This window comes from Rhinolophus sinicus, chromosome 17, assembly GCF_057876585.1.
Source record: "Rhinolophus sinicus isolate RSI-liver-muscle chromosome 17, RSI-T2T, whole genome shotgun sequence".
In the NCBI taxonomy this organism is placed as follows: domain Eukaryota; kingdom Metazoa; phylum Chordata; class Mammalia; order Chiroptera; family Rhinolophidae; genus Rhinolophus; species Rhinolophus sinicus.
The window spans coordinates 155,455,549-155,483,219 of record NC_142517.1 but is presented as its reverse complement, the minus strand read 5'-3'; the positions used below and the strand labels follow the sequence as shown (position 1 = coordinate 155,483,219).

Below are 27,671 nucleotides of genomic sequence, written 5' to 3'. Positions count from 1 at the left end.
AACTCTATATAATAACTTTTAACTTGAATTCTCATATTAGGACAAAATAGTTATGTTCCTGCAAGAAGTTATAAGATAAAAACCATTTTCCTATAAATAATGCCAGTATCAGGGGATCCAACTACTATTTTGCATAATACAAATATAAAGTATGGTAGTAGATCAGTATAACACATTTGGGGTTAACCTGAAGCTCTATAAGGCAAGTCAGGTTCTCAGACAAGACTTTTTGCCTTAACCTGTCACCCTTGGTATTTTAGCATTATTAAATTATTAGGAGGAGTAGTATTTGAAACCATAGCATAATGATTGATGTCACAAAAGCTTGTGCTCATATCTCAATTCTAAATTAATTGTGACCTTGGTCAAGTCACTTGTACTTTGAAAGATTTCCGTAAAATGGGGTAATAACGTTTATTTTAAAGAGTTGTGGGGGATTAAGCAATATATGGAATACCTATGTGACAAATAGTAAAGCTCTTAAGTTAAAATGAATTCTAAATGAAGGAAACTAAAAATTTGAGTAGATTCAACTACTCACAAACATACATGCTTAGGAGCAATATTTACATGAAAATACATAGCTGTGTGTTTTTGAAAACAGTACTTGTCCACCATTGTTTCATCATTATGCTCAAGTAAAGACTTAATGAATCTGTTCATTCAGCCAATCCACAAATATTTGTTGATCACCTTATGTGGCAGAAATAGTTCTAGATGCTGAAAATATCTTCTTCTTTTTTTAAAATATCTTAATGAGCAAAAGAGCTACAACTCACTGACCTCATGAAACTTTATACTAAAAGAGGAGATAGACATAAACAAGTTAAATAAGTTGTAGACTATGTTAGAAGGTGACAAGTGCTATGGGAATAAACAAACAAAGCAGGAAAGGGGGATCATGGGACCTAAATGGAGGCAAACATTTTAAACTGGGTAGTTTGGGAACACCTCACTGTAAAGGAAACATTTCAGCAAAGATTTAGAGGTGGCAAGGGAAGAGGCTATCTCACAGAAGAGCATTCCAGGATCATGAAAGCCCAAGTGTTAAGTCCCTGATGCAGTAGGGCCTGAAATGCTCAATGAGCAGCTGGGAGGCCTGTGTTGAATGAGCCACAGAGAGGCAATAGAAGAGAGAAGTTGGTTGACAGCCAGAGTTTAAATACTAAATACACAATCAGTATATACATATGTCATATGTAGTTCATTTTATACTTGTAGATAGAGAGACAGTGAGATAGGTAGATAGATGTTAGATAGAGTACATGATAGTCGATATTTCAAAAGTAAAAGAAAAAGCCTCTTAGCGCTGATATTTACATACCCCAGTAAAAAGAGGCAGAGAACATTAACACAACTCATAAGCAATAATACACCAGAAGCCATTTATGATTTCTGGATTTGTGAACAAAAAAGGACTCTCTTTGATGGGAAAGAGAATCAATGAAGTGGGGACAGGAAGAAAAAGATAGACAGGGCACACTGTTCAAAGAGAAATGTGTTTTGAAAATGTCAAGGCAGAGAAGCTGTAAATTACAGGTACCCTACCCTCTACTATCATAAATTTTAAATGTCATTTTACATGTATTACATTATTTTGTTTTTAAATAGATAATATATATTCACAGGACAAAAATGGCAAAAATTTTTAAATGTGTACACTGGAAAGTAAATCCTGCCCAAAGATTTCAACCTATGTTGTTTGGACACACTGAGAAAATTTATTTTAAATCAAAACCTTCGTAGCTAGAACGAAGTGTAATTGTTCATTAATTGAAAACATTGATAAGGGACATACATTTAACTTGAAATGCTATTAAGTAGGTATTTCTAACAAATACTTTACATGCTTTTACTAGAACACGTTCAAATTCCCTGCGTTATCTTCCATCTTGACTTTTCCCAATCCCCTTCGAGTTTAATCCCTAAATGCAGGATTGTGTTTTACAGACCTAATTTCTTCTATTTCCCCTTTTGTTATTGAAAATTAAGAAAAAGAGTTCAGATGTACCTTCTTGGAACAAGGCAAAACAAAATGAAACAACAACAAAACAACCAAAACAAAACAAAACAAAAATAACACTGGGGCCCCAGGCAAAGAAAGGTGACCTTTTGGTCCTTACAGCATAATAACTTGTTTTCCCTAGAGAAAGAACTGCCACAGCTGTGGGTATTCCCTCTACTCTGCTTCACCTTCTAGTGTGTTATTTTTGGTTTATTTTCTCTGAATACTATTTTTGTTATCTTCTTTTTCAGTCTTTATTGTCTTGAAAGCTGTGCTCACACCCATTATTATACTTTCCAAAGAGTGAATAGAAGTTTCAAATAAACTCAAAGATCTGGAACGCCTTTGAGAACACCCTGACATAAAAATATGCAAATTAAAGGCATGTACAAGATACATCATGGATTACCACATACCACATACTGCCAACCAACATCATGTAGACAGTTTCAGTTTCCAAAGACAGTCTTTGAGAGTAAGCATATTAATTAAGATGATTACACTGAACCATCCCACGGATTACTGTAAAACCAAGTTAGCTTTCCTGGAGTGTAGGGAGAGGTCCACATGCATAGAGACACCTGGAATGTGTGGTAAATATTCAGATTCCAGAGTCCTACCCCCTGCTTACTGAATCCCAATTCGCAAAAGCTAGGACCTAAACATGCACACTAAAGGTTCCAAAACAAGTCTGAACATAACCAACAGTATACTGATAATTTAATCTGAGTCTGGGGAGATTAAAAACATTAATAATCTTTATTTTAGGGAGCTGAATTAATGTCTTTACAATGTTTAATTTCTTGATCTGTCTGATGACTGGAAAATCAGGTTAACTACTGCCTGACATTGGGGAGACAAACCTGCTGCGTACGTGTGTGTCACAAAGACATAGCCACAGATTGGACAAACCAGACAGTCAATAATTCCTGTGGGTATCCGAGCCAAGTCCAAACCAATGGTGCATTTCTTAATGAATAATATCTTTCCAGAACATCGCTGAGACAGAGGGCAACACAGACTATCCTAGTGTTTTGCAGTCTGGGAGCAGCCATAACAATAAAGTTACAAATGGGGCCTAAGAAAATCAGCATGACCTAATTAGGCAAAAGGACCAAAAATAAATGTGATGGAGTCTGCTTTTATGTTTTTTACCACTAAAATTATTTGTATTTGATTTTACACTGAAGCTTGGAGGAAGGAAAGGAAGGTCCAGGCATACTTATGCTGGCATATGACTATGTGTGCATCGGGATTTGTATGTATGCACGCCTATTACCCTGGTTACGCAGAGGTAAGAGAGGTGATGAGAGATGAACCAGGGGAGCCACAGGGAATGTCACTGTTAATGAGGAAGAGAGTAAACACAGGTTCTGCAGACTGAATAAAGGTATTTTTGAAAATTTCATCAAGGCTAGAATAAACACAATTATGTGATGCTGACAGTTTAAAATCTATCCAAAAAGTGAAAGAAGGCACTTCATGCTAAATCCTCATTTTCCTGTACCAGAAAGTATTTCCTTGATTTATTTGGGGACACATATAATACAAAAAGTTTTTGACTCATCCAGTTCCGTTTATTAAAATTAAAGTGAGATGAGAAGGAAAAGCTGTCTTCCACATCACCTTTAGTAAATCATGTGTATACGTCTTGCTTTTTAAAGCCAGTGTTAAATGTTAAATAAGAACAGGAATTTATATAGCAGTTTAGGAATTCTCTCTGTTGTTACTGCTAGGACATATATTCTCTCAAATAATGTAAATCATTAGTAATCGTTTGGGAAACTGTTAGCAAATTTGGAAGACAACATCATAGGTAAATTTCGTGACTTTTATTCCCGTGTGGATAGAGACAGAAAAAGGAAAATTTCCTTTTACAATTCAAAAGAAGGGAACGAGAAGATAATAGTTGTTGTTTTTAAAACATTATCCTGAAGTAAAATATTTGCTACAAATATTACACATTTGAGCCAACAGTGTCACGTGAGCCATACCTTATTTTCCAAGTTGCATGCCTTTCAAATCACAGCATTTGGGAGTGAAAGCCACGTACTGGCTGTTTAACCACCACTCCCACCGAGAAGGATCATTTGTCCTCTCCAGGATCAAGTTCTGCACCTATAACATTATGATGACCAAGTCCAACGCCCAGTACTAGAGTGAAGATTAAATGAACTGGATGTGCACTTAGTAAATTGCAAATCAGGATTCTTAATCAAAAAGACACTCGTTATGCTTAAATGAGCGTTGTGATCTGTAGTAAAAAGATTGAAGCATATATGTTCTTTATAAATTTCATTACCTGTTCTTAAGAGCAAGACTATTCTAACCCCAAAGCAATTAGATTCCGCAACATTCAGACTTTTACTAAATTACTGTGTGTGTATCCCCATTCTTTTCTTCCTTGCTCTCTTTTCAGTCTCTGTTAAGTATCCGTGGCTCTCTGTTTTCCCCACGACGCAATAGCAAAACAAGCATTTTCAGCTTCAGAGGTCGGACAAAGGATGTCGGTTCTGAAAATGACTTTGCTGATGATGAGCACAGTACATTTGAAGACAGCGAGAGCAGGAGAGACTCACTGTTTGTGCCCCACAGACATGGAGAGCGCCGCCACAGTAACGTTAGTCAGGCCAGTATGTCATCCAGGATGGTGCCAGGGCTTCCAGCAAATGGGAAGATGCACAGCACTGTGGATTGCAATGGTGTGGTTTCCTTGGTGGGTGGACCAACAGCTCTAACCTCACCTACTGGACAACTTCCGCCAGAGGTGATAATAGATAATAAGTTAGCTAACACTGACATTACACACCAATTTGAAACAATCCAGGCCTGGGCGGTGTAGCCTGTTATTCCATCTTGCTTCCCCAAAATGAAAGTCCTTAAAAATGATATACGATTTATTGAATGCAAAACAATAGCATATTCAGAACCAACTGAATTGTATGGGACCATTAGCTTTCAAATACTTTAGATTAAAAGAATCCAGTTTTTAGAGTCTGGGATGACACATATATCTGCAAATCAGTAGACCTGCCAACACAAAATACTGGACATTTTAACAACCAAATCATTATTATAGATATATGTTCACCCAGAATTGTGTAATTATCTATTCATATTCTGGAAATTTCATATACTTAAAATTAACTATTGTAGGACCAACATAGATAATGGGCAGTTTTCACACGACTGTCAATATTACAGTGACTCAAAAATGTTTTGATGTCTATTAAAATGACTCTAAAATGTTTTGATTTCTTATAGGATGGCATATAGAAATAATTTTCAAAATATCAGGAAAGCACACACATTTCATTGTACATCTGTGTTTGTGCATGGAAAAATGGCCCAATATGTCAATATTGTCAAAATAGCCTCAAAGAAAATAATTCAGCCTTGGGACTATATAATCCTATTATCTGTTTTGGGGGAATATTGATTTGATTAGTAATCATTGAAAAATGATTTGCATTTGAGAAAAATGAAACAATATATGACATTAGCATGCTTATGAAAATTTTCCCTGAAAATTCCAGCAGGTTATTTAAAATATTTATGCAATATAATTGCCCTATTTGATTGCATCTAACTGGTTAATTCTTGTTAAGGGGTATTACCTGTGATATTTTTAAAAAATTATTTATAACTTAAAAATCAATAAATATTATTAGTTAAAAACTGTCACTTGGAAAAAATTGCATGTAGCATGATTTTCCAAAGAAATGCTATGTAGTATTGTATTATTCATTGAAAAGGGTGGTTTGAGCCATCAGTATTTGGTTTGCAGGGCACCACCACTGAAACGGAGGTCAGAAAGAGAAGGCTAAGCTCTTATCAGATTTCAATGGAGATGCTGGAGGATTCCTCTGGAAGGCAAAGAGCCATGAGCATAGCCAGCAAACTGACCAACACAATGGAGGGTAAGAAGGAGGCCATGGGATAGGCAGCTTTCTATGATTGTATGCTTTGTGGATCTATACCTTCTTCTCATAGAATTGCCACAGTCAATTACCCAGGATCCAAACTGTATTATAGACCTAAGTAGATGATATATGGAATACATTATGTCCACATCAATTATAAAACTAATGGTGTTCTTATTTCTTTTTTTACTTGGGTCCTTTTCTGTCTGAAGCATGATATTTCACCATTTGGTATCCTATCAGTGAGAATTTATCCTTAAGCAATTAGAGGGAACACTTCCCTTTTCAAATTTTGGTATATAGAAGCACAAGGAAACATCTCTTTCAACCTTTAGTCTGTTTTCTAGGCAAGGTGATGGGGTCTGGGGAGGCATATAAATGAGTTAGACAAATCAAAACCTGTGCTCTGCTTCAATAGGGACCCTAAAAAAAGATCTCTCCTCCATCTTCCATATACACAGAACCCATTACATTCCTTCAAAGGAGGGCTGACACAATGCTTGTTAATTTGGGCACAGGGGAATGGGGAGCAACTATTACTCCTTTGTTCATTCATTAAATAAGTCCCCACTTCTTGAAGAGGGATGTTACATTAGTACTGCAACTTTATAAGTCAATTACATGTCATATCTAACATATGTTCTTATGTTCTTCAAAAAATACCAATTACATTTTGCATCTTGTTCTGTTGATGTATTGGATATCTGAACAGTCACATAATTATAACAGGTTTCACCCATTAAAATTAATAGTAACTGTTTATATATTAGGCTAAAATTCTGAAAGATATGAGAAATATGAATAATGGAAGTAAGTTTGGGTCTGAATCTATACTAAAAAGACGGACATATGATATTCTCATTGTGTGCAAGATCAATGCTTATGTGGAGACAATGAGACGAGAGATGAGTCACACATGCTAATAAGGATCACAGCTTTAGATGATGTTCTTAAAAAGGTACTTTCAAAGAAACAATAATTGGTTGATACATTTACTATTCCTGTAAAGCTGATATAAAACTTGTTTTGATACAAGAGAATATAGCGATTTAATGAACTATTACATAAGTTATTAGGTAATGAAGTTAGTTTGAAGCAAAATATTAAATTCAAAGTGTTTATTTTCTGTATTTAATTAAAGGAGAAATAAAGTCTATTTACATAACATTTTAATGAACATTTTATGAAAATATTTAATGAGATTGTCTTCTCATGTTTAAGCTAAGTTATATAAACTTCCATCACCAAGTAGACACATCAATTCTATCAAATAATGTATAATCTATAGCAACAATAATTAATTTTTATTGTTATTTACTACTCTTCCTCTTTATTGTTTTCCCAGAACTTGAAGAATCTAGACAGAAATGTCCACCATGCTGGTATAGATTTGCCAATGTGTTCTTGATCTGGGACTGCTGTGATGCATGGTTAAAAGTGAAGCATCTTGTCAATTTAATTGTTATGGATCCATTTGTTGATCTTGCCATTACTATTTGCATTGTCTTAAATACCCTCTTTATGGCCATGGAACATTATCCAATGACTGGTCAATTCAGTAGAGTGTTGACAGTAGGAAACCTGGTAAGTTCATTTGAAGTTAACTTATTTCCTTGGGTAGGAGTGAGGGAGACAGACCAAAAAAGAAATACATTTGTGCTGTGTTGAAACAAAAATTGTATCTTCTTTCTTCATAGGAAGAAACATCCCAAGGAATATTACAGGGAATCTCAGCAATAAGGTCTAAAATGCAACTAGTATTAATGCTGACTGTTTAATGTCCATACTGATTGATAATGGTGTCTTACCAGTTGCAAACTTATTAAAATTTTTACTATCATTCTTGCTGGAAGTATAGATCCAGAGAAAACATGAGATCTAAATCTGGCTCCACAAACATACACAGCCTCTGAAGACATCATGTCCATTGAAAGGAATACACAGGTTGAATTCTATACCAAAGAGGGCATAGTTTCTTCAAACTGAATTACCTAACAAAATGTGTTAGTAGTAGTATTTACACATAGATGGAATAGTAAAAATGCATTTGTAACTTAGCCATATTTTTGGTTCAAATTACTTGAGCAGGCATCTGTGTATGTGTATGCTGGCATATACATTTCCTCCTAAATTATATGAAGAGATTGAAATGGATGAACAAGTAAGAAAAGAATTGATATTAATCAAGACCTTCCTTTTTGGCACAAGACAGAAACAAACTCAAGCTAGCTTAAGAGGGGGGGAAGAAAAAGACTGAATTGTGGAAAGGAAAGAGAAAACAAACTATCAAACCATATAAAGGGTAATTTTGCAGTTAGGCTCCAGGAAATTGTTTTAACCAAGGGCCTGGGTATAGCCCAAACGTTCACTGCATCTTTTGTCTCTAGGACAGGAAACATGCTCAGCCATAGCTCACTGGTTTTACATCCTGTAACTTTTGCACTTAAAAAAGACTAGATCACTTTTTAAATTCCAGTTCAAAGACTCTCATGATAAGAGGACTCTACTTGGCATAGCTTGGGTTAGATGCTCACCTCTAGCTAAATCAGCCTTGGCAGAGAGTGGAGTCAGATGAAAACATCGCAGTCTTAAGGAATCATACAGGTGGAGGAGCAATCGCCAACAGAAGGGGAAAGAGAATACTCGGCAGAAAATTGCGTAAACGTCTACCCCAATAACTGGCCTCAATTTCATTGCATTATTCAATTCAATAGAACCCTACCAGATTCTTGAGATCTTCATCTTTGGCACCTGTGATATTGATTTTTGTTCTGATTATTCATTGATCTTTCCAATTAGCCCAACTCGGCCTCCTTTTCTGAACTTCTCTTCTTATGCCTCTTACAGCTCTGTTTCTTACTCAATGTTTTTATGTACTTGACAACTCTAATGATTATCCACTCTTGTGAAATAAGCTGTGTCCCAGTCCTGTGCTTCCAACTGTTATAGATCATTGCTCAAGAACAACTTTAAACATAGTATATGAGAGCTAAAAGATCATCTTTCCCACAGTCTATTGAAAGTCCTAACAATCTCACTTCATTTTTGTGTTACCTCTAATAGTGGCTTTCCAGCTTCAAAGAATCCTATCTTCATAGGAGTTTTATAGCTATTTTGACTTACTTCTCCCTTCTTTCTTAATATAACTTGGTATGAAGACCATTACTTCTTCTTTCGAGGTATTTCTTTTCTTAATCCTATAACTACTATTAAAATAATATTTTTGGTATTCTTCTAATGAGGCTCTTGTGCAATAATAGTCATGTGTACACCAATTTTGGCACTCAATATGACTTGACCTTGATAAAGTGTCTATTGTCTATATTTGTGGTTCAACACTCTTATCGGGTTTTCAAGACTCCCCCTATCCTATCTAATCCTGTCCTTCTTATACTATCTTATTGTCCATTGTTTCCTAATTAGCTACCATCAGCCCCATCAGAGCAGCTTATCACTGTACCACATAAACACCACACATTTGTTTATACGTTTACCTATGAGAAAATATTTCACTGTGCTCTACATTCACTTTTAGAATATTCTAACTCACCTCATCTTAATTCTTCATGTTTTCCAAGATTCAACTCCAGCCCTATCTCCTCTAATTATGATACTCTCCCAACTGAACACTCTTTTAACTCCAAATGGATTTGTGATAAAACATGGTTGAATATTAAACACTTCCATGTTGTATTATAATTCTTGATTTTCAAGTCCATTATAAATTATTTGGTGGCTAAGGTCACGTCCCATTTTTCTTTTGTATCTCCAAAAGTGTTTACACGGTTGTTGCTCAATAAATTACCAACTCATTGTTTCCTATCCAAAAGGGCTGTTTCCCCCCAAAAGGGGCTATGTTTTATTAAAGAATATGGGCTTTGGAGGCAGTTGGAACTGGGTTTGACCTCATTGCCTAATGCTTACTAATAATGTAGCATCTGGACAATTCTGATAAAACATCTGAGTCTTTGTTTTCTATTACTGAAACGGACATAATAATACCCATCTCCCAGAGTTGTTGTGAAGGTTGAATGAGGTAATGTGAAAACACTTAGCACTATGCCTGGCATCTAGCATGTGCTCAACAAATAATTTCCTTCCTCTTATATATGCTATTAACCTTTCTTTGAAATACTGATGGAAAATAGTCTTGCTCTAGCTCTTGTATTTTCCCCAGGATATTGGGGTGTTAGGGAAGTTGAACAAATGAAGGAAGACATTTTGGAAATTTGCCCGAGTGAAGCAGGAAATTGAAGTTTTATAGAATTCCAATGTTCAAGCAATTGAGTATGGAAGCACAGGCTAAGAGAGGTTGGGTTATAGGATAATGAAATGGAAAAGCACTAGACTAAAGCTTCAAATCTGGGTCTAAGTTCAAGTGTCCAAGCTAAATATCCGTGTGGTCCTAAAAAAGTCACATAGATCTTTGGGTCTGTTTTCTCATGAGTACAATGTTTGGATTAGATAACATTTGATGCCCTCCCGCCCAGTTCTAAACTTCTATAAAGTTATGAATAGCAACGAAGATGAGGTAGGGAAGTGAGGTAGAAGACTAATGACTGTTAGAACCACTGTTAAATTGAGATTAGTGCTGAAGAAAGAAAGCACATCAAGATGGAAAGTGTAGATAATGGAACAGATTTGAATGAACTATTCCTAAAATAAGAATAGGAGAATGTGAAAACTGACTATCTCTATTGGCTGATGGCTGTTTTATTATTATTATTATTATTATCATCTTATATCCATAAAGCATTTTATAGTTTAATGTCTCACATATCATGTTTGATACCAATAAAAACTTTATAATAAATGTTTATATATGAAAAAACAATGTGTTTCAAATACACATAATATTAAATATAAAAATAACATATTTCATAGATAGATAGATAGATAGATAGATAGATAGATAGATAGATAGATGATAGAATATTCCTTATATCATGGATACCTTATATCATGGATACATCTGACCTTGGGATATATTACACACCTTGGATGGTTGCATTCGTATTTTGTGGGGAGTTTATTGTTTGCTCATTAAAATAATTTAGAATTTCTATGGATTACTTTTTACTGCTCAAATGACTGCATACTGCCTTATAAATAAGGACACAAGAGGTTTTGGTTGAATTGATAAGAAAAGAATGACCCATAACAGAATTGCATAACTTTGAGTCTTTACTTAGATCCATGTGTCCCTTTTACATCCTGTTTCTGGAGCATATAAAAATTACATCACATCTCTGTTGAATGGATTGATTAAATTTGACTCTCAAGAGACCTCAAATATCTATTAAGTTTCTCTAAGACGATCTGTTTTGCTTTTGTTTTTTATTTTATTGTGACAATTATAAAGTTCATGCACCCACCTTAGGGATTCTCTAAGCAAGAAATCCTCCAATTGGTCATAGTAGGTTAGACAACCTCTTTATCATACAATCATTTCCAAATAATCTATAACTTTTTCTTCAGGGAATATCGACAAAGATGTATAACTCCTATAAACTGGTTTCTTTTCTTTCTGTAATGCTCATCGTAACCAGTGATTAAGGGTGCATCATATGTCCTTATTCTGCTACATCCAGAAGGGAACTCAGAGCATGGTACCTGTTCTAAGGATTTTACAGGCTATTTGGAAATAAAAACCCAAAGAAACACAATTAGCAAAATTATTTTAATTAAGTGGAGTGGTGTAGGACATTAATTTTAAATTTCAGGAAAGGGATATGATAACTCTTTGAAGGAAAAATAATGACTTATTTATTTAAAGACAAAACACTTGGGAGCCAAATCCTAGAATTCACCTGGGAGGCCTCTCACCTCCACGGAGTGCAATTTTGCCACCTAACTCCTTACCTGGTGTAGTATAATAATGCCTTGTCATCTCCAAACTAACAACTTCTAATGAGGCTCTTGTATGACGATAATCATGTGTACACCAATTTCTGAATAAAATTTGCTAAGCTAATACTGATAGAAGTCCAAGAAGTTTAGACACAGACCTGATAAATCATTTCAATAAATAGCCTCCCTTGACAGATAAGGGAAATGAAAATCACAAATGTCAAATTATTTGCCACCACTTTTCCTTAACTATATTTCAATTTTATCGAAAACGAATTAACAACAACAATAAATATTTAATCATGCATATCCAAAAGGCATGGGGATAATAAAACTATAAGCATTAAAACAGAGGCTAGTAGTAATGGAGCAAATGGCTACATCAAATTCACTACAAAGGAATGGAACATCAGTCTGAGCAAGCAGAGGTTCTGCAGAGCAAACTGATCAATACGAGAACTTCAGCTTTTAGAAGGAACATTTCTATCTTTTTAATGTGTATCAACAGAACTTTCCTCTCTGTCTAGGTAAATACTCAATAGTATACAACTTATTTAACCTTCCCATCCCTGAACTGAGGTCTTAACTCCTAACATTTGATCACCCCAAACTCTATGCCCGCCCCAAAGAACTCCAAATGCCCAGATTTATTTTACTCTTGGTCCAGAGTCACAAGCTGATTCTCATCCCAACCCTTAGCAATGACATTTTAACTCGTTATCATATCCATCACGTAGCATATATTAGGAACTTCTCACTGAACTTATCTCCTCATTATAGAAGCTGGTTTAGGAAACCTAATAATTCACTGTCCATACAAAATGTATCAGCCTAAATGAATTATGTTTATGCAATTTCAGGTTTGTATATCTTAAATACTATTGTATTTTCAAAGCTAGCACAGTATCTACCATTATTAGGTGCCCAGCAATTTTTTATAAATGAAAGAATAAATGGCTACAGGACCATATAAACCAGTTTCAAAAAATAAAAAGCTTCTGCAGAAGACAAATATAACTAGGCTAAGTCCAAACAATAAACATTCTACATGTTTTTTATTAATTGTCTGGGTCTTGAAAATCATTTGTTATAGAGAAAATTCAAAAGCAGATGAATGTATGTTTATAAAATATGCATTAGCATTGTTTATAAACCATACCACAGTGTGTGTGTGTATATATATATATATATACACCGTGTTTCCCCAAAAATAAGACCTAGCTGGACCATCAGTTCTAATGTGTCTTTTGGAGCAAAAATTAATATAAGACCCTATCTTATGTAATATAATATAAGACTGGGTACAATATAATGCTAGGTGTTATATTAATTTTTGCTCCAAAAGATGCATTAGAGCTGATGGTCTGGCTACGTATTATTTTTGGGGAAACATTAAAATATATATATAAATATTTATATATATATTATATATATATATAAAATATATATATAAATATATATATATATATATATAAATATATATAAAATATATATATATATATATATTTCCTGTCCATATCCAGAGGTTGCCAGTTCTTTCTGTTGTTAGCATTCTTTAATGGAGTTTTAACATTATGTAAATATAAGCATCACAATCAGTATGCTTGGTTGACCTTAGCAAGAATGGGAAAGACTTCTAAAAATTGTTTTTTTAAAACTTTTATTTATTTCAGTGTGTTTTTCCACACACCCATTAGCTCCAAGTCAAGTGGTTGTTTCAATCTAGTTGTGGAGGGCGCAGCTCACAGTGGCCCATGTGGGGATGGAACCAGCAACCTTGCTGTTAACAGCACAGTGCTCTAACCAACTGAGCTAACTGGCTGCCCCCCTAAAAATTCTTACTCACTGACAATGCTAAACCTAGTCTAAAATATACCAAAAGCAGTCCCAGTGATTTTTTAGGACTTAAATTGAAAACACTGAAAGATACAAAGAGCTGTGATTTTAAATTGCAAATTGTGATTAAAATGTTATTTTTAAAGAGAAGTGTCACGTTGGAATAAAATTTCAGATGAAAGAATGTAAGTTTAAGGTATATGTTTTTATAATGAAAGATATCTTCCAGTCATTTCAGAAGAGCTGAAAAGATCGCCTTATGATTTTCGGTAGGAAGAGATATTTATAGATCATTTGTGTGGATAATTTAACTAATATATTTCTATAATTAGGCTGCCTATTTTAAATAGTAGCTGCTTCAGAAACTTTATATAAGAAATAAAATTTATATAAATCAAAACATATTTTATATTCACCAGGGGAAAAATCCCATAGTGAGTCAATGCATAAAATGAAAAAATCATTTTTCAATGTGCGTTCCACCATATATCTGGATTTTCATGGATAGGCTTGCTTAATATACATTTTATTTTCATTTGAGTGAATAAATGATGAACTGAAGGTTTTGTTTGTTTTTCGTTTTGTTTTTTTGTTTTTTTTTCTGGATCGGTATTTTCCTTAGGTCTTTCTGTGACTGGGAAAATGAGATGTTAACTGCAATTACATATTAGTAAGAGTGGATTAAGATATGTTAATATGATGTTTTAGGAAACCAAATAATGTTGATACTGTTACTTGACAGAGTTTCTCCAAAGTAAAGGCTGATTTACCTTGGTAAATGGTAAGCTTGACTTTATAGTCATGACATGAAGCTTCTACTTGCAGTTAATTAAAAGAATTGCTTTAAAAAAAAAAAAAATATATATATATATATATATATATATATATATGCACACACACACACACATATTTTTTTTTTGCAAGAGTAATTTCATAACTCTTCATGTCTTTAGGTCTCTTAGCCTGTGGTTTTGAGTTAAAAAACAAATTTTGAGTTTATGCCATTGTTTTTCTTTCTATTGTGAAATAGATACTCATTCAACCAGTCAAATAATTTATTGTTCTTAATTATGGATGTATGCATACAGAGGATGTTCTCCTGCTGCTTTCAATTAAATCTGCAGTTCTTTGCTCTATTAATCCATTAACCTTAATTCTGAGGCATGCATCCAGAGATCATTATTATAAAACATTTGTGGCAAACTCATTCTTCTTTCAGGAATGTTTATAAAATCATAGAAATACGATGATGTCCCTTTAAAAAATCAAGAACAAAATATGGTTTCTATCAAATTTAAAGTAATGTTTATATTACTTCCAATAACATAAATTTGTTCCTCATGCAATAGTACTCTAAAAAAATATATTGTGATTATGGTAGAAGCACAGTGTACCGAAAAGGGTAACTGATATTTCATTGGTATTCAGCAGCTATTATTTAGTATCAAATTTAAAATGTGGACCATGAAATGTGTTAAAATTAGCATTTTCCTGGAAATCTAACATTCATTAAATAAAACAAATCTACTTAAAATACTCCCCGAAAACAAAATGCTAAACTTCATCAATTCCTCACTTTAGGTCTTCACTGGGATTTTCACAGCAGAAATGGTTCTCAAGATCATTGCCATGGATCCATATTATTATTTCCAAGAGGGTTGGAATATCTTTGATGGAATTATTGTCAGTCTCAGTTTGATGGAGCTTGGCCTGTCAAATGTGGAGGGATTGTCTGTACTGAGATCATTCAGACTGGTATCTGTATAGACTGTTTATATTTTGTCTTTCATTAACAGAACATTTATTGTGAAAGTGAATCAATATGTATTTCTATAGTTATTTACTTTCATTGATATTTTAAATTTACACCAATATGTGTGGTATTCTAGGAAAATATATAAATGTTCTCTTTAAAACTAAGTCTGACTATTTTCTAAAAATGATACAAAACGGTTGAAACACTTCATAATAGTTAGCTATATGGGGCACATTTAAAAACACTATGTGCTTCTACAATTGTTTTAAATTCATTAAAAATTTTTTTGTTGCTTTAAAAAAGTTTAAAGCTTTAAAGTCTGTAAAGAAATGCAAATAAAAACTTTAGGCCCCAATTAATCTTAGCTTTTTATCAACTTATATTAGTGGGAGCGACTTTAAACAAATGTGGGAAAATATTTGATACCATTAGCACTTTAAACAATGGTATAACAAACTTTTTTGAATTTAGCAAAAAAAAATTGAAAAATATGCAAAATTTTGTTGGAAATTAAGTAAAATGTGTATTTTTTTTCAAATTGAAAGGAAGCCTTCTGTAAGTTTATCAAATTAGTTTATTTTACTTTTATTTTATAAATGTGCATGTGTAATATATAACTCATGCTTTTCATATTTCTTCTTAACTCTCTAAAATGTAGCTTGAGGATGATATTAATTTGCTAAATTTACAATGTGTCTAATCAAAATATTAACTTGTTTTCATAGATATATCTATTGATGAATCAGAAATGTTTTATTCATCACCTCTAAATTATTTCTTTTCAATTTTTTGCATTTAAATGATATTACAATTTGGTATACAGTTCCAATATTATTAACACTTTTTTTTCTGGATTTGAGTTTGTTTAGTATGGTTTGAGTTTTATATCCCTCAGAGGCAGGTCTACAATATGGCATACTAATAAAACGATGTCTAACTTACTTCCAAATTATATTGTGATTTCTACTAACAGTATCTTTTCATTTGATTGCAGCTTCGAGTTTTCAAGTTGGCAAAATCTTGGCCTACCCTGAATATGCTGATTAAGATCATCGGCAATTCAGTGGGGGCTCTGGGTAACCTCACCTTGGTGTTGGCCATCATCGTCTTCATTTTTGCCGTGGTCGGCATGCAGCTGTTTGGTAAAAGCTACAAAGAATGTGTCTGCAAGATCTCCAGTGACTGTGAACTTCCACGCTGGCACATGAATGACTTCTTTCACTCTTTCCTGATTGTGTTCCGCGTGCTGTGTGGAGAGTGGATAGAGACCATGTGGGACTGCATGGAGGTCGCTGGCCAAACCATGTGCCTTATTGTATTTATGTTGGTCATGGTCATTGGAAACCTTGTGGTACGTATGTGTCACAAGTGCTTATAATTAAGAACAAGTTCACATAATACCTAGGAAGGTAGCCTGACCCAGTAGATACATCTCTGGTTTATCATCAGTGATGTAGACTCAAATCCCAGTACTAGCACTCTGTGCATGGGCGAGTACTTAACTTTTCTGAGGCTCAAGTTCCCATACTATGAAACTGAAATAACAAAACTGAAATTTTACGGTTGATGTGAGGATTAAATGAGGTCTATCTGAAAATTTAGGAGCAAAAATATTAGTGGGTCTTTTTTTTTTTGCTTTTTTTATTAAGTGAAAGTTTTTTTATCATCAAGACTAACTTAATCTTAATATTGTTATAGCCTAAATTATTTTTATCCCAATATTATTTTGATAAGACAATGATCTCTAGTAAATCTAAAAATACAACAATCTATTCTATATTGAAATTGCTCTTTACACATTCATAGTCCATACTGTTTACTTACTCAAAGGCATAAGTTGCATATTACCAAATTTTGATGAAATAGAGCTTTACATTTTAGTTATGTTTTGTAATTATCTAAATGACTTGGAAAGGGACTAAATATATGCTTCCCTGAATTTTTTTTTCTTAAAGGAAAATAAATTATTATAGTTTAAATTAGTCATACATACGGACATTGACCAGATTTTAAAAACTTACTTCTTTTAGCTCTGACTGAAAAGTACCACTGTAAAAGTATAATTTGTATGTTTGTATTGAAATGTTTAAAACTTCTCAGTCATGCACAGACGAAGCATTCCTTATATATCATACTAGACTTTTCCTTTGAGAGGTCCATTTCAAGTGAGATTGCTTAAAAGAATTTTGTGGGATACCAATGAACAGGCAATTTTTTTCACAATAGGAAATTAGGAAGCTCTAGATTCTGAACAAAATCTGATATAGAAATGAGGAAACAAACTGGGGTTCTTGCTTTGCATGTGTCTTCCTACCATGTAACAGTTTTTCAAATTCAGTAACTACATGTCAAGCTAAAAATATTCCTATAAGTAAATTTTATTTTATATCAGCTATATTTAATTATTCCTGCATTAGTCATATTTTATCAGTTAATTAGGTAATTTCCCCCCATGTATCCCATTGATACTCCAAGATTTAAGATTTACTCATATTTTCTGCACAAACAAAGGAAAGAGAAAAGTAATTTACATTATGTGGGTCTAGCCTATCCTTGGAATAATTTTAGATTTTTCTCCATCTGCTAAACTATTTGGACACAAAAATTTCAATGCTGGTGGGAAATGTGTTATATAATTTGGATTTAGAAATTTCTGTTCTTATAGGAGTTTGTGACCATTGGGCAACAGAATTTATATTTCAAGTATATTGTTTTAATGAATATCACTAGGCTATTAAACTAATTAACTACACACAAAGCTAGACATTCCCTAGACAAACTGATAAAATGACTAAAATGAAAATATCTATTTTTTTCCTTATTGGCCAAAACCACAAAAATGGGATTTGCTCTTTCACTGGCAACCCTTAGTAGCTACTATTTAGATCTTAGAGGCTCTGGTGTCCCATTGTTTTCAGTAGGAAACAGCAGACACTTGTTTTACCATTCTACCTTCACAGCAGGTAGAAGATATCAGGTCCTGTAAATAGTGTGTAATTAAGACATGGTGTCTGGAATATAGTAAGCATTCAAGAAGCATGTGATGAATTAATTTTAACAAAGATCTACATGCTTCCTGTTTAAACTATTGTATTTATGTATACTTCAATATTAATGTAGCAAATTTTCTTTTTTTCGTTTAGGTTCTGAACCTCTTTCTGGCCTTATTGTTGAGTTCATTTAGCTCAGACAATCTTGCTGCTACTGACGATGATAACGAAATGAACAATCTCCAGATTGCAATAGGAAGAATGCAAAAGGGAATCGATTACATAAAGAATAAGATACGGGAGTGTTTCCGAAAAACCTTTCTGAGAAAGCCAAAAATTATAGAAATACAAGAGGGCACGAAAATAGACAGCTGCTTGTCCAATAATACTGGAATTGAAATAAGCAAAGAGCTAAATTATCTTAAAGATGGAAATGGAACCACCAGTGGTTTAGGTACTGGAAGCAGTGTCGAAAAATATGTAATCGATGAAAATGATTATATGTCATTCATAAACAACCCAAGTCTCACTGTAACAGTGCCAATTGCTGTTGGAGAGTCTGATTTTGAAAACTTAAATACTGAAGAGTTCAGCAGTGAGTCAGAACTAGAAGAAAGCAAGGAGGTAAGAATGTTTTTAACTTTTTGTTGTATTTCCTATAATACCCATGCAATATGGTTATTGAGTATTTCATTGTGTTTATATTGTTTAAAAGTATATTGAAAATCATGTATATGGTAATGTTAGAAAAGTATGAGATGTTCTTTATTGGGAAATTCATTCATAGAAATTCCAACTTTCCACTGGAAACCATCATTTTGAATAATTAGTATATTCATCTTGATAGTTTGAAAGTCTTAAAAAAAAAGTACACCCTTCCAAAAAAGAGATGTTATTTAATACATTCCATTCTATACTACCTTATGCTCTTTAGAAAAATTAATGAACCATATTTTATTGATATCGTGTTAAATGTCACCTCCTTACTTTCTATATTAGCTTTTGCTACAGTTTGCTTTAATATGAAAGTTTTGTGTCGTTTTTGTTCACCTCTGAAAGTTTTACTGACTACGATAGAATATTATTCATTTATGAAAGTGTTACACGTATTAGGAAAGTTCAAGTAGCACTGATTTTATTTTGCCCAGTCAAGAATGAGCAAATCTATAAGGTTTTCCAGATGAACTTGAAAATATTAAGAACTACTTAGAAAAGCTCCACTTGAGGATTACAGTTAAACCATAGACTGAAAAGCTGCTCTGTTATATTACTGGTTGATTAAAAGAAAAGAAGGAAATTATTCCTACTGTATGATTAGAATTCATAGGATCCCATAATAGTAGCTTAATGGTGTTAATTCCGCAATTCTGTGTTGTGAAGAATAGGATTGAAATTTTTCCTATTACTATTTATGGATTTCTAATATAGCAATAGGAAATAAGTCTAGCATGGAGTTATAAAAGATTCATGGAGTTTTAGATTCAGGGTGTAATATTGACACCATAGGAATCAGACTAACGATGTCTGATTTTGTGAGCATATTTTGGAACCCTTTTTAATAACAGTATGAACAGAATTTGTATAAGTAACAAGTAGTTGACAATGTCACAACTCATAGCCTCCTGATCCCTTTTTTTGCAGGTATTTCAGAGCTGCTGAGGTATAATAGTAAATGTAAAAATATTTTGAAAAATATTTCAAAGTGAGGTATGAGATTCTTTCTCTTAACTCCACTCCAAGTCTGCTTAGTGAGTTCAATTACAATCTATATGTTGCTCATTCTGGAAAAATAAGAATTCTAATTTTATGTTCCATCACCTGATGATATAGATTTATTTAATAAGAAACACAAATTGATTAACAAACATTTATTAGGCACTTTTGGTGAACTTGGCTGGACACTAAGTGTTAGGAGGAGTTAAAGGGGAGCTCCATACCATGACCCTCTTCAGGGAAATCTCAACATCTTTGAAGAAGCTCAACATCACTAAGTCACAATATCATTAGGGACATATTGAAAACTTTAATCCTGCAGGACTGAATGTAAGGTTATAGGTATTGAGAATAGCAAGAACACAGCAAATTGGTAAATGGAAGAGATAAAATTATAATAGACCTCAAAGTCTGGGTCAAATATATGAACAGAAAGCAAAAAGCAGAAAACCACTAAACAAAAGACAGTTTAGAGTGAGCTTAGTAGTAAGACGAGGCAGTGAAACAATCAGCATGAATAAAGTATGTACTGGTTGAGAAGATAAAGGAAAACTGTTTGGACGAGTCAGGTAGTTTTAGATTGTATAGTCTTTGAAGTAAGTCGAAGAGTTTTGAATTAGCTGCATAGACAGTAAGGAACAATTTGTCTGTTGTGAAGCAGGGGAAAGGCAATAAAAAGTGATGTTTTAGGAAAATGCATTTGATATCAATGAATAAAACAGTTTGGAGTGAGGATTAAGGGAGTTTTCTTGGGGAATGTGGTTAATGATCATTTCATAGCAATGAGTAAAGAAACACGGGACTAGGGTGATAAGTGTGGGAACTGAGACTGTCAACTTGACAGACCTAGTAAAGCATATGGGAAATTGGGAAAAATGGCAATGCCATGGTCTGAGATGGCCTTTTTAGAAAGGTTACCAGGTTTATGTGGGAAGAAGAGGAATTCAGTTGGGATATACTGAAGTAGACGTGACAGTGTTAGGAACCAGAGCCTGGGTGAGAGGTCAGGGCTTAAAAATTGCTTCAACAATGCAGATTTCATAATGATCTGATTCCTTCAACATAGAGGAGCTCACCAAAAAAGTAATTATAAAGAGAAAATAGGGAAGACTACCAACAAGACTAGCTTGGGATCAAGAAGAGGTAGAAAAGCCAAAGATGTAGATAAACTTTTGCTACATTAATATCACAGTTTTATCACATTAGATCATAGAAATTAAATGTCTTCAAACAGCTGGTTTCTGGAATACTTCAGAAACTCTGTAATGCCCACAGATATTTCAAATGATTACTTAGAAGCATACTACCTTGTTGTCATATCTTTTTAATGTCTAAAAAAATCATAAATTTGGAACAATGAGACACAATATCATCATTATCAAGTCCTAGAAAATACTTTGTTATCTGAAAAAAGAAATTCCTTATTGGGTGACTTTTTAAAATTAGCAGTCCATCTTCTTCCAAGCTAATTTTGAATACATGGAATCTAATTACAAAATGTAATGACATTGTTTAAAATGTACAAATACAATAGTGGGAAAAATCAATCAAAGTAAATGTAAAATTAAATACTTTTACAAAGTTAGGATAGCATTTCAAATTATTTTGTGCAGTAAAATTAAGTTCAATATGTTTTATATTGATGATTTTTAAAATTCGTACCAAAGAAGTCCTAAAAAATTAATAGGGCAGTTCTCATATATGCTCACACAAAGATGAAAAGAATACTGGTTTTAAAAATAAAAGCAAAAATTACCATGCTCTAACATTACGAGAGCAAATTTAGATAAATTCTAGTAAAGTTCAGTTTTGATCTGAAATTTCTGAAACTGCTGGCATTGAACTCAGGTCATATTTCAGATGTGCATTTATGTTAGCTGTTATTCTTTTTTAGTAGCTATTGCACACACACACATAAATTAAAAATATTAATAATATATCCATAAAGTGACATTTTGGTTTATGCTTCTTAGTTTTTGACCACAAGTAGAAAAACAAAACAACAAACAAACAAAAAAAAATACTGAGCCATGCTTTGGTGAGCACAGGATATCTTTTCTCTTTTCTGACAAAGTGAGAAAACATACATGCTAAACCCAGCATATTGATAAATTTCTCACAGTGATACGTAGGAAGGAAGGAAGGAAGGAAGGAAGGAAGGAAGGAAGGAAGGAAGGAAGGAAGGAAGGAAGGAAGGAAGGAAGGAAGGAAGGAAGGAAGGAAGGAAGGGGAGAAAGCAAATTTTTTTCAATACATTTCTGTTTTAAGAACAGGCAGTAAATTTAGATGGTAGATGGTATTTGAAAACTCTACTCCTTCCATTCACTTTAGTAATAAAGTACTAGCTGTAGCAGAGTTGGGAAGAAATGATCCCTAGAAGTTTTTAGAGATAAAAATATGAATTGCTGTTATTATATACATTATATATATATTTATACATGTGTATCTATGTATATGGACCAGTAACATAAACAGGCTAGTATGGAAACAAATATAAAGCTTTGCATGAAAAAAATGTAAGAGAATTGAAAGTATGGATTTCAAAACAGTGATCTTTTTATTTTGGAATACCTTGGAATTATACAAATTGTGTGATAAGATATAACAGAATTTTGTTGATTTTTATATTTTTAAAGTTCCCATAATCATGATTTATTGAAATTTTTATATAACTATGGATTTTGACAATTTAGTTCTTAAACAATGTCATTGTCTTCCTAGGTGAAGGATATAAGATAAATGCTCTTAAGAATCATATTTGAAGTTGAATTCCAAAGCATAACCTAGCAATATCATACCGTGACCTTCACCGCTTACCCTTCTTACTTCTCACAGGGGTAAAATCAAGCTGGAGACATCAAGAATGCAGCTCTGGTGTTTTTTAATCAGCCAGAGGCTCGTGCCACCACTATTACCCAGGTTACCCAAGCAAGTTATACATGTACAATCACTTTCTAAGTGAATTTTGACTGGCCTGCATGCTATTCAGCTCTGTTCCTTCCCCTGCCATGGCAAGGAAGTGCTAGACATCCCAGCTGCTCTCTGCTGAGTCGTGTGACACATCACAGCATGGTCAGGCAAGGCGGGCAGTCCAACATCGTATCTGATTCTGCTAATGAGTTTTCCAGTTTCGTCCTTTAAGACTTTTAAAAGCAGTAATTGCATGCTCATAGGATTTATATCTATTTTAAAACATGATAGGAATGTGTAAAGTTCATATAGTCAAGAACTTGAGAGCATGCATTCTTTTTTTTTTTCTCTCTGCTTTTATTTCATTAAAATAAGATCACAACAGTTTGGTTGTTGATTCAGCCTTTATAAGTATTAATAAATTATATTACCAAAATGAGCCTCACAGGGTTTTTTGATAGTGCTACATTTTCAGGTCATTATATTCAGACCTGTGAATATAATTTTCAACTTATGCACTCCAGATGGAAATGTCTGCTTTAATGTTTTTTGGGGGAAAGGCTCTGTTACAAAACTGAGTAGGGAGAGCATAAATTTTTGGATATGAAGGGCCATAGTCTGTATGCGTTTGGGCACCATATATCTTGGATTTTCATATAGTTTAGGGAAGTTGTTAAGTCATGTGTCTGAAAAACCGTAAGTGATAACTGCAAAGTAATTAAAAGAAGGAAAGCATCACGATATGGGTTAGGAAAATTTCATTGCATCTTGATCATTATATAATTGGTTCAGTGTACCCATTTTGTAAAATTTCCCTGATCTACATTAATTCTCCCTAAATGTTCTACCCAAAACTGACCAGGCAAAAAAAGGGACTTGGAAAATGTCCTACTTTTGATTATTATTAATTATAGTTTCATGAGGAGTAAAGGGCATCTTCCAAAATTACTGTAGGTTTGTGGATTAACTAAAGCTTTAGTTTATTCTCTTGAATAAACTTTCTCCTGTTGATATCATTGCTTACTGGAAGATCAGCCTAAGTGAGGGTTCTGGGAGGGAAATTACAAAGCAAAAGTGAAAAGTTCATGAATATTAGCAATTTTCAAGGCTTTTGGTGAAAAAGAATAAGTAGAGTTTGGGGTTGTCTCTAGGTTGAATTTATACATACTCTCATCTTCTTTAGGAACAACTGAGAATTAATAGAATGCAACAAATTCAGAAATAAAATTATTAATGAAAAATATTAAAAAACAAAAAATACAGTCCCTGGTGATTTATGTAATTTTTACTTAGCAATAATTTTTCAGTCATACTCTTTGTGAAACTGAATGTGAGGCAACTCTTAGAGAGGCACAGAAAGGTGTGTGAATGGTCATTTAAAACCTATCTCACCTGTAGAGAACTATTCTGGTGCTTTAGTGAGTGCACTGCTGCTGAAATAATACTCAGTTAAGGCTGGTTTAGATGGTAAGTTTTGTAGATCTTCTCAAGACAAACCAGCTTTTTCGTTTGCCTTCTTGACACCCCTTTCCCTTATTCTTCAACTACCACATAATTATTTTCAGTTTCATATATTATGTTCTTGTTAAGGCTATTTTAAAATAAAAGAAGCACCAGGGGTGTTGCACACTTAAAATATTTCTAGGTCAAACCAAATAGAGGTGGTTTACATTTTTAAACATTTGCTAAGTGGTCCAGAAGAAAGGACTGTTGGTTTTAGTTGTATTCTTCCTGTCTTGGACAGGAAGCCGAATGGCCTCGCTGTGTGGCTACATGTTCTTCAAGTGAAACATCGTAAGTCAAGATATGGATATGCATATCCAAAAGGTCAGACTAAGGCCCTAGTACGTATATATTTGGTCATACATACAGTGTATGTATACTACGTATGTATGTATACATACACTGCATGTATGACCAAAAGATTTTCCTCTTCTACTTTGCAAGACAAAATCCAGAAGTTTTGAGATCAATGACTAGATTTTAAAGGCAATCTGTAATGGCTGAATCTTTTATTTTTGCCTCTTGAATCATACGTCAGTTCGTGAGAGTCAAACATGTGACACTGATTGAAAATAAATGAAATGTGAGCGCATTTCAGTGGAAGTAGGCCAGTTGCTAACATTCTCCTCTATCTCCGAAAGTTAAATTGCATTATGTAATTGGATAAAAATCAAGAGTAATATTCACCATAAGGGGGAATTTCTATGTAAGTTCATGCTATTAGGGGGAAAACATGGTCTCATGGCCTTTCGGGGTGCTGATTCTGTCATTTCTTATGAGTGGTATTTGCAGTTAACCTTCTTGAAAACTTTCCAATCAGGTACCATGTCTTTGTGGACATGGTTCTTGGATCAGCGTGCGGCTTCCACAGCATTGCGCTGGGCTTCTGCTGCAGCCAGGCATGTTTTTGCGGCTGAATTAGGCCGGGGGAATGTTGCATCTTCAAACCTGCTTTCCAGTGTGCTTTTGTAGAGCATAAATCATCATCCCTCTGTAGATTCCGTAGTTTCTACAAGGGATGGAAGAATCTAACTTTAAGTGCCATAAAATATTGCAGGGGTAGGAAGAAAATAGTACAAGAAAACAAGTCTGAGCTTGTACTATGTGGCTTAATATGGAAGCTTTCTATTGTTATGCCTATTACCTAAATATATTTTTCTAACTACTTTAGAACAAATATAACTTTAGTTATTTGGTATAATCATCGAGTTCCTTAATGTGGAAAATTTCATTTCAGGTTTCTTTGCTTTTTTTTTTTTTAATATCATTTTAGTATCACAGCTATGGCAATATAAAGAAAGTAAGTTATTCTTTGTATTTATCTTCAGTCACTTGCTTTAAAATCAGTTACATGCTTTTAAATAAGTCATTTTGGTATGCCTATGATAAAATGTATCACAAACTACCTTAACCATCTTATGAATGTCAAACTGTTTAGATTATGTAGATAGTATTATATCAACGTATAGATTTTTAAATGCTTAAGTAGTGTTCAAGGGTATAAATTAATGGTTTAAAAATACAGCAGTAAAATTCTTTATGTATGCAAATCATAGCAGGAAGTATATCATAATTGATAAGTTGTCATAACTTAATGACAGCCTAAGCTTTAATTTATAAATGTAAGAAATCACAACTTTTAAAATTTATGTAGTTGATACAATATTTTTATAATTTCATAGAATAAAATGTACATGTTTTCCTATGACAAAATTGTGGTCTATGAAGATTATACTATGAATAAGCCTGATTCTTCAATTTAGGACAAATTAACTTTATGGTGTAGGGAAAGGAGCCTCCCACAAAATATTTTTTAGTAAAATGAACACTAAGCTACCAACTATCTTTTAAGCTTTGGTGCATGAGGGTCTACAAGTCTCCGTGTGAACATTCCTTCAGGAGCTTTCCAGAGCATAACTTTAAAGAGCTTATCCTTCCAATCGGAAAAACTCCTCGATAACAGTGAAGCAATTCTCCATGTAAATGGGGTTTGCTTGTTTGAGAAGAGAAGACATGCAGAGTTCTTTCCTTGTCTGTTTTCAAAAGATATGTCATGACGCATAATTCCAGGCAGACAGAGACGAATTCACTACTGACCCTCTCTACAGTTTTCAAATGCATACATTATATAGCCATTTAGAAAATTAAAATTATTTATATCCAAACATGTTGACCACATTCACCAATATTTGTAATCTAAAGAGAGTACCACTACAAAAATATATACAGAGGTCAATAATTAGTAAAGAGTAGATTCAGTTGACATTAAGATTAGCAGCTACCATTACTTGTGCTGTGAAATATTTGCTTTAAATATTTGTATTTAAATATAAGACACCTAAATAATATATGGCAGATAATTATAATGCAAAACAATAAACATCTCACAATTATATTAGCAGTGGTAAAATGAGAAGTGAAGGGTGAGTATATTTTCTAAAGTTTTCAAATGGAAAATTATATGTGTATTTGTGTGTGTGTGTATATACATATATACTTATTAATTTCTTCTCTCAGATTTCTTTATTAAATTTGATAAAGAAGTCAGAATTTTTTAATTGTCTGCCAAACTTTTAGAGAAACGGTTTGGAAATATGTGTTTTTATCACTAAATATTGCTAATTAAATAATTCCTAATCATTATGAAAATGCAGTTCTGATACATTAAATAGATTTCTGTCAAGGCCATGATTAGTCCTATATCAAAATGGAGAGATGAAATTATCTAATTACTATAATTCTCTCTGTAAGAGTAATACAAAAATGCAATCATTCATTTATTCACTCTTCATAAACTCAACAACACTATTTAGTGTCTATGCTGTGCTTGGATCTTTTGGTATATATATGTGTGTGTGTGTGTGTAACATTTTTGGTATATATGTTTATGTATGTGTACATAAATATATAACTGTGCACATATTTAATTAATATATATATTTATGAGAGTATTTATCATAAATATTCAAAACAAACAGATATAACATACAAAATGTCTATAAAATTTAGTGTGGAGAAACCATTCATGAAAGAAAGGGTTCATGTTGTAGGTGGACCATGACCGGACTCAAAAGAAATTGCTGAGCTTGGATTGGCCTAGAGGGAAAACATAAAACTTTTTATGACTAATCCCCAAGAAATTGGTTTCTTACTGTTTTTATATATGCAGTTATATTATCATATAC

At 33.3% G+C, this 27,671-nt stretch overlaps 1 protein-coding gene across 8 annotated transcripts in view; it reads left to right on the top strand.

The window, feature by feature from the left end:
- The window catches only part of SCN3A (sodium voltage-gated channel alpha subunit 3), a 105,895-nt gene that overhangs the window by 55,172 nt on the left and 23,052 nt on the right, over window positions 1–27,671 (top strand). For 3 of the 8 annotated variants that reach the window (XM_088794531.1, XM_019727323.3, XM_019727325.3), the window contains exons 13-18: window positions 4,425–4,772; window positions 5,793–5,925; window positions 7,274–7,512; window positions 15,196–15,369; window positions 16,365–16,721; window positions 18,514–18,984. In XM_088794531.1, coding sequence (XP_088650657.1) covers window positions 4,425–4,772; window positions 5,793–5,925; window positions 7,274–7,512; window positions 15,196–15,369; window positions 16,365–16,721; window positions 18,514–18,984 — 1,722 coding nt within the window. The remainder of the gene's footprint in view (window positions 1–4,424; window positions 4,773–5,792; window positions 5,926–7,273; window positions 7,513–15,195; window positions 15,370–16,364; window positions 16,722–18,513; window positions 18,985–27,671) is intronic. The other 5 variants (XM_019727328.3, XM_019727329.3, XM_088794532.1 and 2 more) reach the window with 4 other exon arrangements.